At 35.0% G+C, this 15080-nt stretch overlaps 1 protein-coding gene across 2 annotated transcripts; it reads left to right on the top strand.

Annotated features, from left to right (window-relative positions):
* Positions 1–2903: 2903 nt before the first annotated feature.
* On the top strand, positions 2904–8626 carry LOC125192945 (SWAP (Suppressor-of-White-APricot)/surp domain-containing protein / D111/G-patch domain-containing protein). 2 transcript variants are annotated; one of them, XM_048090626.2, is made up of 9 exons: positions 2904–3062; positions 4316–4777; positions 5642–5768; positions 6290–6396; positions 6693–6845; positions 7369–7503; positions 7688–7864; positions 8074–8252; positions 8356–8626. In XM_048090626.2, the coding sequence occupies exons 2-9, from the start codon at positions 4357–4359 to the stop codon at positions 8380–8382; spliced, it is 1326 nt and encodes a 441-aa protein (XP_047946583.2). In that variant the 5' UTR covers positions 2904–3062; positions 4316–4356; the 3' UTR covers positions 8383–8626. The 2 variants fall into 2 exon arrangements, with proteins under 2 accessions (XP_047946583.2, XP_047946584.2); XM_048090627.2 differs by having other exon boundaries at positions 2914–4777.
* Positions 8627–15080: the final 6454 nt, after the last annotated feature.

Here is a 15080-nt window from a genome sequence, read left to right as displayed (position 1 = left end):
GATAATGAACTATTGGTTCTCGAAGGGAGTACTTATTTGTGAGATCCTTTGCAAACCTAATTTTTGTATATCCTACTATATGACTTAATAGCCCCATAACTTGGGGAGAAACGGTGCCTCCTCAACCTACCCACATAAGAAACATAATGTGTATGAATGTTGATTTTTGTATTATCATATTTACACATTTTGTGGTCGTCCCTTTGTAATGTTGCTGCAGAAAAATCGTTAGGACTAGGGGATCAGACTTCGGCGTTAAATGATCACAAATCACAATATTTGCACGTGTAATTTGAAATACAAAGTAATCGGGAATATAGAATTTAAATCACAAAATGAAAATGAAGCCACAAATCCAATTTGTGGCTTACCAAATTTGGAGTAGCCGTAGAGTTAATGCAAAAGCTGAAAAGTAAAAAATCATCATAAGATTTGTTCCAATAAAGACTTGTTTAATCTTATCACTTGAACTTAACAAATTAGATAGTTTTAATTTCCACTAAAAAAAAAAGGAATAAAAAACAATACTAGTACATGGTTAAATCTTATCATTAAATACACATTCTATGTATGTGAGTTTATCTAGTTCAACATCGGCGTAACTCTTTTTTAGATTGTGAATTATCGAAAAGTAAAAATCTTTATATGCTTAAGGAATAAGGACAAACATTTAGAGCAATGAGAAGACTCCCCACAAACTTGAATATTAATCCAACATTCGTATAATTGTATAATATAAATTTTTAGCACTTATGATATGCATACTTTTAAACATTAAATCACAAACAAATCAATTCCATTTATGAATTTAATCATTATCTTATTTTATAATTTTAAATCACAAGTATCGAAGAATAATCTAAGGGTGTCTCCGGTGGCGCCCCTCCCACTCCCACTCGCCCTTCCCATGCCACGTCAGCACTAGCCCCTCTCATTCCACTGCCACATCACTAGTCATTCCCACTGCACTAGCCCTTCCCACTCGCCCCTCCCACTAGCCCTTCCCACAATTAAATTAATTCACAATTAAATTAAAATTTACGGAATTAAAATTCGACACAAATACGAACGGGAAATACGAATATTTCGATAAAAAAAAACATATATCATTCGAAAAAAAAATTACATAGTAGATAGAAAAAAAAACAACCACATCAGTGTCCACCCCTCCGCGTCCAAACCTCTTCGATGATATCCTCCTGAAGTCGAATATGGGCATTTCTTTGCCGCATGTCGGCAAATGCGCGCAACCGCTCAACCTCTCCATGAGGTACCCCCATGTTCACATTCGCGGTGGCCACGCCGTGGCTTGGACCGGCACCCGTGTCATCTTCGCTGGTCCACTGAGTCAGTTCGTCCCCTTCACTTTCGACAATCATGTTGTGCAAAATGATACACGCGTACATGATGTCGCCGATGTTGGGAATATACCACTGCCGTGCCGGACCCCTCACCATCGCCCATCGACTCTGGAGCGCACCAAATGCGCGCTCAACATCCTTGTGCGCTGCCTCCTGCCGGGTCGCAAAGTAGGACTTCTTTGGCCCGATCGCATGCTCGATCGTCTTCACAAAGACGGGTCAGTTTGGGTATATCCCATCCGCCAAATAGTATCCCATGCTGTGCTGGTTGCCGTTGGCGACGAAACTGATGGCGGGACCAACGCCATTGCACTGATCGTTGAACAGGGGCGACGACTGGAGGACGTTGATGTCGTTGTTCGACCCGGCCACTCCAAAATAAGCATGCAATATCCATAGCCGGTAGTCAGCTACAGCTTCAAGGATCAACGTGGGATGCTTGGCTTTGAAGCCGGAAGTGTGTATCCCCTTCCAAGCGGCGGGGCAGTTCCTCCACTTCCAATGCATACAATCGATGCTGCCCAACATCCCAGGGAACCCGTGCACCGACCCGTGCATATTAATCAGCCGCTGGCAGTCTTCGGGGCTCGGACGCCGAAGATACTGATCCCCGAATATCGCTCTAACGCCCGCGCAAAACTCCAACAGACACTCGACGGCTGAAGACTCCCCAATGTGGAGGTACTCGTCGAACATGTCGGCCGGGCCTCCGTACGCCAGTTGCCTGATTGCGGCCGTACACTTCTGTATTGACGTGTGTCCGGGTTTGCCAGCCGCATCCTCCCTTATTCTGAAAAACTCGTACCTTCTCTCTAATGCACCAACGATATGCATAAACAGAGAACGATGCATCCTAAAACGTCGGCGGAATAAGGCATCCCCAAAACGCGGCTATGGAGCAAAGTAGTCCTCATACAACCGCTGATGTGCAGCAATGTGGTCCCGGGGTACATGCCGTCGGCGATGGATCGGCCGAGGCACGACCGCCGCCGCCTGCTGCCGCCGCTGCTGCCTCTGCCGGATCCGTCGATCAATCGCCGCTTGCACAGCGAGATCCAGTTCATCATCGCTAAAGCCATCACTATCACTAGCGCCTCCGCCACTACCACCCGCACGACTACTCGCCATTATAGATAATTGAAAAAAGAGGTTAGAGAGAGAAACTTGTCAACACAAGTGGTGTGAATGAAATGATGTTGGAGGAGCCCTATTTATAGAGTTTTTAAAAAAAAAAAAAATTTGAAATGTCGGACGTCCGACCGGGACGGGCGACCTTCGTCACGGTGGCGCCCGTCTGATCGGACATCGATGGGAGGGGCGAGGCCTTCGCAGGGGCACTCGGGACGGGCGTGGGCGCCCTTCCCGCCCACTATGGCGCCCGTCCGATCGGACGTCGCCGACGGGCGAGTGGTAAGGGCGCCGTTGGAGACATCCTAAAGCACAAAGTGGAGGGGCAAAATAGCCAATCCGTGGAGCCTTTTTTGGGTGGCTCGGATGCACCGACATAATTTCACTAATAAAAAATTTAAAATAGTAAATCGTGATGTATTCAACCACTCGACCGGTGACGAATTGGGTTTCCCTGCCCCTTTCTAAATACACAGATATACAGACTCCGCCAATTTCTGATTAGGGTTCCGATTAATTTTCCACTCTCGATCGCCTGCACTCCGGCTACTCTTTCTCTTCATTGTTCATTAGGTACTCAATAGCATGTGATATCCGAATTCTGCTCCTGTTTCTGGAATCTTATCTTCTCATTTTTGGCCTTTATTTTAATTGTTAATCGCAATTCACGTTTTTCGAAATTGGTGGGGGATGAGGGCGAATTGTTATACTTCGTTGTTAAAAGGATTTTGATTTAGCTCAACTGTTGGTTGAATGATGTTTTAGGAGCAATTGTATCGTCTTTGGCTTCATGTTGTTCAGATTTTCTGTAGATAGAAGTATGTTTGCAATCCAATAGAAACATAGTACTATGATTTTGCAGATCCTATTCGCCTTGCTTTTAGGTTTACGAAAGTACTTTTCAGTATATTTATTCCTGCTATTTGTTGTTAAAAATGTATGAGTTACTCTTTTGATAAAACAAGATATTTTATGAAGAAAAGGATGAGTTGTTGTTATCATCCCCTGAAAAATGATAGCATACAAAATCAATTTGATTAGATAAAATACAAATATATAATGAGTTCTTGAAATTGATTAAACATTGAAAGATACAGCTCCAATGTATGATACCTGAAAGAGAGATTACAAAAACATTGAATTAATTGTGACTTAATACCCCCAACAAAATCTAAACTTTGCCATTTCCGCACCTATAAGGGTCTTCTTGGTCCTTGAAGATTTGCTTATTCCTTTCTACTTTCTAGCTACAATGACCAATAGAGTTATTTCAAGAAGGGTTATTTTGACATTGTAGGGCATGTTTCATTTGTTTTAGCTAGTCTTCGTGTTGGAAACACATTCATATATTTCTTGTACACATACCACTCATTGCCATGATAGGAAAATTTTTATTCTGTTGTTGCATAACTTAACAGTCACTGATTGTCTTTTTAGGTGTCTGATCTATTCAAAGTAAATAGAGTTTTCGCTGTATTTTCTTCTTTTCTCAACTTAGTTCAGTGCTTGTAGAATTTTCCAGATTGCGCCTTCCATCATTGTGCGTCGTTTTTAATTATGAAAACAGATACATATATGTCACTATTATCATTGATCACTGTACTCCGTAGATTTTTTGTTTCATCAATTTCTTATTTTAATCACTTTAGGTCCTACTTCTTGCTGACCATGATATGCAACTTCTTTTGGTTTATTATGCTACTTATTATTTCCAAGAGTGCAACTACTTATTAGAAGCATTAAACTGCTGTCTTTTTAACTGATAGCAAAATAACATTTTTTTTAACTCTATTACTAAATCGAATTTGAGCTTGCTTGTCAATCAGTGGCTAACTGTAAGCATTGAGCCGGACTCGGTGTTCAGGCAATGGATAAAGCAACCAATCCTAGCTTATTTGTTAATGATGGATCTTTCATGGAGAGGTTCAGACAGCTTCAACAGGAGAAGGAGAAGGAGAAGGAGAAGGATAAGAAATCTGAAATATTGGATAAATCTCGATCAGGCTCTAGTACACTTGTGACATCTAGTCCAAAGACTGTTATTAGTAAAACATCCATAGAGTTTAAGGCTAATGGCTCTCGGAAGCCAAACCAAATTCCTTCAACTGGAAAACTTGCATTCAGCTTGAAGCAAAAATCAAAACTCATCACACCCCCTGTTAAGTTTGAGGAAGATGGAGATGAAGATGATAATGATGCTGGAAATTCCTCAGATAATGGGCCAATAAAGCGGCAGAAGTTGAGCCAGCTTGATATTTCTGAACAGTCATCTAAACAAATTGATGTTGGTAATTACTTCTTTTGTTCATCTAACTTACACTTGGCAAGGAAATCAAGCAGGGTTTTGTTTTTTTGTTGGTCACGGCTCCGCCTGGAAGCAGCTTCTCAGGATATTATAATATGCTTCTTGCACTGTTTCACTTTTACTGTATCTGTGGTCTATGGCTTCCTGTCCATGCCCTGTATGTACAAGCAATGGGTGTGGATTGTCACCTTATTTTCCATTTCACAGTGGTCTTGTTCATAATTGCAGAGTATATTTTTTTTCAAGCCCCTTTAGTTATGATCTTTTTAGCAGTGATTTCATTGTGCCCATTACATTGTAGTTATAACTGTTAGCTGTCTTCTTTCCTTTGTATGTTTCATGGTCCTAAGAACTTTTACAACTTTTATGGAGTAGCCACGAATTTCTTATGATCTTTGCTGATTCCCTTAAGTCCCTTTTTTTTTATCTGCACAGAATTGTGCTTCTTTTTTCCCTTGGATACTTGCCCTTCCTTCTAGTCTTCCAGCCTCTGCCTGAAACATCTTTAGTTCTTTACTAGGAAATGAGTCATAGTGCCATTGCTTTCTATAACTATTAAGTTAGACCTTCATTTTGCAAAATTGGTGTCAAACTGCTGCTTGTGCTTTTGTGCCTTGTCCTTCTCTATAGAACTTGACATTTTCTGCGCAAGCTGGTAGAATAAAGGAAAAACATTCTTGGAATTACTTTTTATTTGATGAATGCAGCTTATGCATAAGCCTATCAACTTCGACGGAAAGAGATGTTCACTGAACGATTTGGAATATGTAGCACGTCTGCTACAAGAGTAATTTATTTTCACATGTTCATGCTCTTGGTATTGATCAGTTATTTAAGTGAATTGCAGCACCACCTCCTCCAAGTGATCCTACAGTAAGGAAAGTTGCAGACAAGCTTGCAAGTTTTGTGGCCAAGAATGGAAGGCAATTTGAGCATGTAACTAAGCAGAAAAATCCTGGAGATACTCCCTTCAAGTATGTACTTAGTTTCTTTGGCTTTTCTCTTTGTATTTATTGAATTAAAATGGCTGGATCAATTACTGCACTCACTGCGTTTTTTCTGTAATATCTAAAATACTTTCTTAGTTATGTTTTTCGTATCATTCACTTAAAATGTTTTGCATTACGTAGTTTCAAAAAAGACACTGTATCTAGAATGGTCAGGAATTTCTAAGATACCGCAACTTATGTGTTGCTGATTTTTTTTATCTACTAATATTTCTTAAATGAGATGTCTTTCTTGATAATTAATTACTAGACTGATGAGCAACATCAGCCTTTAGTTGGTAGTGTTCTTTGTATTTATTTGTTTTAACATTTGTGAGTCCATCATCTGCTTATGCATGGCTCATGGAGTATATATTACTGGATAATTTGTTTCATAGCCCTCTATTTGATGATAGTTGCTGCTTATCTCGAGGGTAGGTTAAGTTCACTATGTTATTAGTTTTTACTTGCTTATATCCTCAATATCTTCATTATTTTTGTTCAATCAGATTTTTGTTCGATGAAAGTTGTCCAGATTACAAGTACTATGAATATAGACTCAATGAAGAGGAAAATGCATTGTCCCAAACCAGAGATTCCCAGACATCAGAAAGTGGTTGGTTTCTGCTGAAACTTTTACCTTCGTTTTTGGTTGGAAATGTCATATTCCAAACAACCATCATTTCTTTTGGATAAGAAGATCTTCTGTTAATGCTTTATATTGCTGATTGATGAACGGCATAGTTTTGTACTAGCTTTGAATCTTTGTTCACGTACATCTGTGACTTGCCAATTATATTCAATTGGATGTGCCAAGCTGGATTTCTTTCTGTAACTCCATTAACTATACAAATTTGCAAACATACATATCTATTTTTTCCCTTTTTCATCGTTCCCCTCATGATGATATAGGTAATGCACCTCCCAATCAAGTCGCCAGTCGGCCAAGTACCCAGATAACGCAACATCAGCATTCTAAGTATCAAATTCCACCTTCAGCATTATATGAAACCACAGATCACAAAGGATCATCCCATGAATCATCACAAACAATTGGAAGATATGGTATCTTGTTCTGTTTTTTTACTAATTTTTTTTTCAGCAGGTTAAGGTGTGTAATGATCTAAGTTTAACATAAATCTGTATGTTCTGTTCCATCGATGGTTCAGCTTCAAATGATTTAGAAAGCTTTTGAAAAACTTGCTCTCAGAGTTTATTGGGAATACAATGTAAGAGTTCTAGTAATTAATAGATGCATTCTTTAAGGGCTTTCATTGAATAAATTTCTTTAAATAAAATAGATAAGATAACATTTTGTAATGATCTGATATCAAGCAACTTGTATGAGTAAATAAAATCAGAAAAGTGGTGTAGTTTTGGTCCATTGTTGGATCTTCAATAAATATTAGTGGATTAAGTACAAAATAAGTATTTTCTTGTTAGACTTGTATATTTTAAAAGGTCAATTTATGAAGTGTGTATACATTGATTGATATTGTGAAATGGATTTCCCTTAATTCTCTCTGCACTTTTGGTCATGTTCTGTTGCTTATGATATTTGGTATCCGGTGTTTGCAATTACTGATAGGTGAATCAAGTGCCCCATCTGGCTCAGATCCTATAGCAATGATGGAGTACTACATGAAGAAAGCTGCAGCAGAAGAGAAGCTTAGACCTCCTAAACACTCAAAGGATGAGATGCCCCCTCCGGCATCCTTACAAGGTTGAGATTTAGTATATAGAAGGCTATCTTCCTCCCCCTCTCCCCCCTCAGAAACCCCAGAAAATAACTGCCAGCAAATAAGCATTTTAATTTCATTGTCAAGTAGTACCATTTTGTTTAGTAGCCCGTATGAGTTTTGGCGTAATTTTAAGTCCCATTCATATGTAACGTTCTTTATATGCAGCTTCAAAGAAAGGTCATCACATGGGTGATTATATTCCTCCAGAGGAGCTCGAAAAGTTTCTGGCAACATGTAATGATGCAGCTGCCCAGAAAGTTGCCAAAGAGTATGCAGATAGGATGAAAATTCAGGCTGATAATGTAGGCCATCGGCTCTTATCTAAAATGGGTTGGAAGGAAGGTAATAGCTGATCATAGAATAGTATATGTAAATGTTGAAATGAAACCTAATCTTTTTGAGAATAGAATCAGGTGTTGATTACCACTGAAACTAGAACAGGGAATATATTCCTAGTTTGTCAGCATTGTGCTCTGATAGTTATAGGTATAAACTGTTGCACTCTGAAGTAGTGATTGCGATTATTTAAGACACTTAAAACATGTGTGCAGGTGAGGGCCTGGGTAGCTCGAGAAGTGGGATTGCAACTCCTGTTATGGCAGGAGATGTGAAAAAGGATAACTTGGGTGTCGGTGCACACGCTCCTGGGGAAGTGGCCCCTGATGATGACATTTACGAGCAGTATAAGAAGCGCATGATGCTTGGCTATCGTCACAGACCGAATCCTCTGGTATGTGCGCTTGGCATTCTTTATTATTTGCATCCCATCTACATCTACGCGGTCGTCACAAGTATCTAATGCCTTCTCCTTTTTGCAACTTTTGCGTTTGCAGAACAATCCTAGGAAGGCATATTACTGATGACTTGATCAAAGTTTCTGCTCCAATAAATGATAATTCCTGTTGAAAAATTCCCCTTGGTATCGAACAAATACGATGACAAATTCGTGCCATGATATCCCAACTCTGATCTTTGTATATTTTGTGTTCGTCATGACTGTTTCCTTTGTCACCCAGTTAATTTTGTTAAATTATGTACATTTACAAATGTTTTTCAAATTCCATTGTACTTTTCTTTTAATGCTACAAAAATGAGTTTCTTTTACTATGATCTTACGAATATGTTACTGATAACAAAATTATAGCAAGCTTGCATTGACAGTTGGTTTTCCTTTAAGATTTCTGGTTTTAATGTTATTAGTTTAGGTGCAATGATCCTCTATAACGATGTGGAAGTGGCATCAATGTTGAAATTTGCCTTAATAATTTTTAATCTTGCAATGTTTAGATTTTATAATACTGTTACCATAAAAAAAAATAGTTTTATTATTTTAAGTTGTCTATCAAAATTAGACTGTATCTAAAAATGAAAAGTTTTAAACACTAATAATGCTTTTAATAATGTAGATTTCTCAATCCACTAATATTATTTTCACATTTTTTTTTCTTTTTTCCACTTAATTGTGCATTACAATATGTGTTATCTATAAGTTTGTCTATTTTTTATGGACGGAGATAGTACCCATAACATAATAAATACTCATACAAGGGCGCTCAAATAATAGCAATTCATCTAAGGAAATTATATAATAGTATGCCCATTATGTATGATTATGATTAATTTCATATGAAAACCACAATTTCATTTTATTATTAAGTGAGAGGGCAGAACCGATCTGAAGGCTGTTCGCATAGAATTTTTGGATTTAAAGTCGTATCTATGGATAAGCTTGTGTTTGGACAATAGACAACATAGTATCCGCGGACCCATAATGGATATGATTGTCACCGGCAACTCGATGGTGAAACAAACTAATAAAGGATATTAGAAACAAACAAACAAACGAAATCATGGACATCACATCTATAATTGCTCAAATAAATAATTGCATTCAACTACGATTATTTAGGAGATGAGAAAAAATGAGGTTCATTCATTTGAAATTCGAGTCGTCCAACTTTCCGTCTCGCCGAAATATTTTAAGCTTATTTAAATTATAACAAAACTCTTAATTATTCGGATATTTAGTATTTTTAGAGAAATTAAAATAGTTATGTTTAAGTCCATTAAAATCCAAGTCTGACTTTGCTTTCATTATTTCTTTTACGTGGCCAAAGATTTACATAATTTGGTGGATCCAAAATAGGGCCAAATGTAAGGCAAAATGCTTGGAAAATTGAGATATACCGAGCACTTTCCTAGCACGAGAGTGCTCGGTATTTGCTTCGTCGGAACTTTTATGCGAGCAATTAGTGTGCTCGCTCATTTCGAGCACCAGGTTGTGCTCGAAAATTTCCGAGCACATATCAAGTGCTCGGTATTTTCCGAGCACTTTGGGAATTATAAAAAAAAAAATTATTCAAGAACACTAACAATTTAAAACATGTCAATATTTTTATTTTTTTCTTAATACAGTAATATTTTTTTAGCAACATATATAAAAATTTGTGGATCATTCACCATAAATATTAAAATTTATTTTGAACATATAATATCAGTATTATTAAGTAATAGTTCCGAGCACCATATACGTGCTTGCAAAATGCCGAGCACCGTGTATGTGCTCGGGAATTATAAAAAAAAATATTCAAGAACAATAACAATTTAAAACATGTCAATATTTTTTATTTTTTTTATTAATACATAATACTTTTTTAGCAACATATATAAAAATTTGTGAATCATTCACCGTAAATATTAAAATTTATTTTGAACATATAATATCAATATTATTAAGTAATAGTTCCGAGCACCATATAGGTGCTTGGAAAATGCCGAGCACCGTGCATGTGCTCAGGAATTAAAAAAAAATATTCAAGAACAATACCAATTTAAAACATGTCAATATCTTTTATTAATGCATATATTTTTAGCAACATATATAAAAATTTGTGGATCATTCTCCATAAATATTAAAATTTATTTTGAACATATAATATCAATATTATTAATTACTAATAGTTCCGAGCACCATATAGGTGCTCTCTATTTTCGGTCGGGAAACAGTGATTTTTTTGTAGTGGGAGTGGTAACTCTAGTTGGGGAATTAAGAATATAAATGGATATAGCATTTGAATTAAGGGAAAACAATTATGATTTTATTAAATAAATACATTATCACTGTTCATAATGCTGCTATTGCTATAGCTTACTTTTCTTTTTAGGTAATATAGCTGACTTTTTATATATCTCTGCCTTTTTGGAATGCATATCTTTTGACAAGACTCATTTTGTTCTTCTTATGACCTTCAAATAAACTTTTTTATTTAATTTTTTGTATTTAAGAAAAAGAATGAGATCTTTATTGCCAAAATAAAATTGTTCTTTTTTTCTATTACTTTCTAGAGGGCAAAATCGACATTTGAATAACATGCATGCTGAAAACAAAAAGTGACATTCTTTAAAGTTTGATGTTACAATTATAAAAAATAGTATCATCTCTATGTGCTTATATTGGTCTAATGGAACTATTTGATGGATAGCATATTTAAGGTTCAAATTTTAATTATTTAGTCACTTTAATGGTTGATAGAAAAATGACGTATCCAGACTTAATTGAAGTTCTAATTATATTGAAAAACCTACATAGCCAAAATGAGAAAGTATATATATTTGACTTTTCAATAAAGTCAATAATATTTTTATTCATTTCTTTTTACTTTTCATTTAATAGTACATTTTATTTTTTGATTACTACAACTATTTTTTACTCAAAACAAAATTAAATTTTTTTACGTTGAGTTAGTGAAGTGTTGATGAATACAAAAATATCTCATCAACCAAACAATAATCCATATGGTTGATTCCAACCGATTATAATTAAGTGGTTCGATCTTACTATAGATTAACAAGTTAATTTATACTATAATAAAAACGTAAAGAATTACTAATAAAAACAAAATCTATTACTATTAAACAAATGTGTTTTTCATGTGCAACCCACGACACACTATTTTACACAATATCACATTAACCACCAAGTACCATTCTTGTTGTGTTTGTATAAAAGTACAAAACTTATTTCTAAGATATAGAATAATTTAAAGAATAACATGCAGTGTAAATTCTCAGGCATAATTAAGCTTTATTGTGTATTCAAATGTCTACGCCGACTTACTTATCAGAATAGGATGGTAAAACTAAATCTGAAAATTCTTATTCTTGCTTTGTATGAAGAATATTACAATGGGATATATGTTGATAAGCGATAACATTCCTTTTCTTAATCCGTATTCATATTCTTTATATATATTCGTGACGTTCATGCCAAAAGCATCTTAATTTAATCGGTATAGTATCTATAACTATAGGACCAAAAATACAAAATCATAAAAACAATAATCAGTTAATTCAATTTAATTTATAGTAATTTTTTTAAAAAAAGATGGTCCAACTTATATTAATTATGCATTGATTTCAATTGCCTAATGCCTAGGCAACAACTTTTGAATGGCGGTTTCCGTAACTTTGTTAATTCAGTTTTTTATTATTGCAAGGAAGAAAAATATTTTGTGTGCCCACCTCGATCGCGGACGAACCATGGCCGACTAAACCCCACGGCCTTAACCCGGTCCGAACTCTCCTTGCTAATTACTTAATCCATCCGCCGAAATCTGACACATTTTGTCATTTTAGGTTATCTGTCATTTAAAGATACATATATCTTTTTTACACTTTTAGTAAGTACTCCATTCTCAATCCACTAACTTATTACACCCACATTTTACTTATAAAATTATGAAATAAGTATAAAATAGTACTTCGTATGACTCACATTTCACTAATTTTTTTCACTCATTTTCTACATAAAGTTAAACATTTTTTCAAACGTGTCGTTTATTGTTGCTCGTATTTCTTTTGTGATCAAGCATAATAGCTTACGGATAGCTTACAGTGTTGGGTATAGGGGTAAACATTCATATTTTAGATTATCTGAACCGATCCAAAAATTTGACAAAATTTGAAATATCTACAAATTCAAAATGAATTTAACATTTTTATTTGGTTCTAGTTGTTTATACGAATTGATGTTTTGCTCAACAATTTTTTAACGTTTTCATTTTATCCCATTCACTATAATGCTTGTTAAATCGTTATTCAATCATGTTATAACTCTGAATTTGATTAGGAAGAAACAAATTTTTTTGGCAATATATGAATTTTCAACTGGAGTCTTATTTTCAAGCATTTCTCAACATTTTTTTAACTTTTTCATTTGATCCCAATCACCAATGCTGGTTAAAATTGTATTCAATCAAGTCTGAATTTGATCAGGAAGAAACACATAATTTTGGCAGCATATGAATTTTCAACTGGAGTCTTATTCAAGCATTTTGATGGTCACTGGATGCCGTCATTGTCGACGCATAATTGTAGGCATGCTGTAAAATAGACTACATCAAATACTCTCCAAGTCTTGCCCAACTAATGGAGTAAGAATTATGGTTAAATAATTTAGAAGAATAAACAATAATGTAGTCTGTAACTATTGTGCAAGTTTAAAAGTTATTTGTTGAGCATAATAGACACACATGAATTGTTTATCTAGTTCAGTACATTATGTATCTAAATCTCAGTATATGTATCTATGTCTCGATGTGAGGTTAAATTAAAAATTACTATAGAATTTTTAACCCTGATTCTGGTCATAATAAGAATTAGATCAAGGCTAAATATATAAGTATTATACAAAAATCTACACTTTCACCATAAACTGATTTACTAACTTTCAAGCTCCATACTCCAACATTACAATATCAAAATTTAATTTTTTTTCTAGTAAAATTGTTTGACGTGCCTGCTAAAACACCATTATATTATGTTAAAAATGTTCCATTTTCAACAAATTAAAGAACAATATTTCAATTACACGTTTTAAGATCGTTTTAATAATACTCCATAACGTCAAATAAAGATTAATGTGCTAGAGATTGTACAAGTTGATGCAAATGAATTCTAGCATCATAGATTAATAGGAGTTGACATTTCTAGTTTTCCGGGTCAAGCCTCATTTGTTTCGGATTTTCATTAACTCACACGCACAATTCATCAAAAATTACAATTGTAAGATTAACTACCTATATCTCCAACTAATAAGTTGACGTACCATAATTTCGCCCAGTTGACAAAAGCATAACTAAATTGTTAATTTCAGAGATTTTTCTAAATTGCAAAGGTTTGACTTTTTTTAATTACTAATATAGACCTAATTAATTAATTAATGCAATACGTATGCTTCTTTATATTTTATCATAACATTCATCCAGTAACTTTAACCAACCTACCAAATTGCGTAAAATTTTGGGTTTCGCTATTTCATAAGATCTCATTAGTCATTTTAGTTATTAAGCGTACATACTAACTTAACTTATATACGTATGATTGTCATTTAAACAACGTCGTTTTGCTCACTGAAGATTTATTTCATATACACTTTTTTTCCCAACTCAACTCTCTTTCCCTAAACTAAGGAAAATAAAGAACTTGCCCAGGGGCTTAGCGCAGTTGGTTCCGAAGAGCAGATATTGCTACAAGGAGTTGGGTTCGAATCCCACTACTGGCGTGTGGGAGCTTCCATCTCTCAGGCACAAGTGTGAGGCCTTGGGAGATGGGCTCCTGTCAGGACAGTGGGTTGAAGACCTCCTCTCTAACGGGCCGCTGTGTATCCTGATTGAACCCCCTCACAAACTGTCGGGCCGCTGTGACCGCATCACCTTTTTTGCTACAAGGAAAATAAATAACAAGTCAAAAACTTTTCACCGACGAAAAAAAACAATAGACGGAAGATTCATTTTTCATAATGTAATACTAATTTCAAACCTTGCAAGTTGCAAACTTTGAAATATGGTTACCGTTGACTCCTTGAAGTTGACTATTAAAATTAAAATTAAAATAAAATAAAAATAGATAATAGAAGTCTAAACTTTTGGTGAGTAAAGGCTGCTGAATTGTTATTATTGCAATAATTTAGGTGTGTTGAGTCGTTTGATACTTAAATATATTGTCCCCCAGCAGATTTATTGAATTTTTTTTATTTTATTTTGACGGAAACATATCATGAAGTCTTATTTCTCGCAAATGCATGAGTTATGTGATGACTCATAATATATTTAGATCGAGTGCAATAAATATTTATAGAAGTGGCACGTCAAAATTGGTAATATGAGTTGATGTTGACATGTCGATCATCAGATCATGTAATTACAAACTTTGTTCTATTAAGCAAGTACACGAAAATATAACTCCTCCATTCTATAGTAATGGAGGCGAAACTTTTTGACACGGAAATTAAAAAAAATTATGTTAGGTAAGTTAAATAAAGAGAGAATAAAGTGGAAAATGAAAAGGTAGAGAGATGAATAGAGAAAAAAGTAAGAAAGAGTAAAGTAGGTTTAGAAAAATGTATTGACTTTTATTAAAAAGGAAAATGACCCTATTATTATGGAATGTATTAAAATGATAAAATAACTCTATTACTATGGAACAGAGGGAGTAATAGATTACAATTAATTAATACGTATTATGAGATATTATAAACAGAGAGAACAAAAAAAAAAGA

The sequence above is a fragment of the Salvia hispanica genome, chromosome 4 (assembly GCF_029641045.1).
Source record: "Salvia hispanica isolate PSC_SH4W2 chromosome 4, Shi_PSC_v1, whole genome shotgun sequence".
Taxonomy (NCBI): Eukaryota; Viridiplantae; Streptophyta; class Magnoliopsida; order Lamiales; family Lamiaceae; genus Salvia; species Salvia hispanica.
This window is presented reverse-complemented; position numbering and strand designations above follow the sequence as displayed.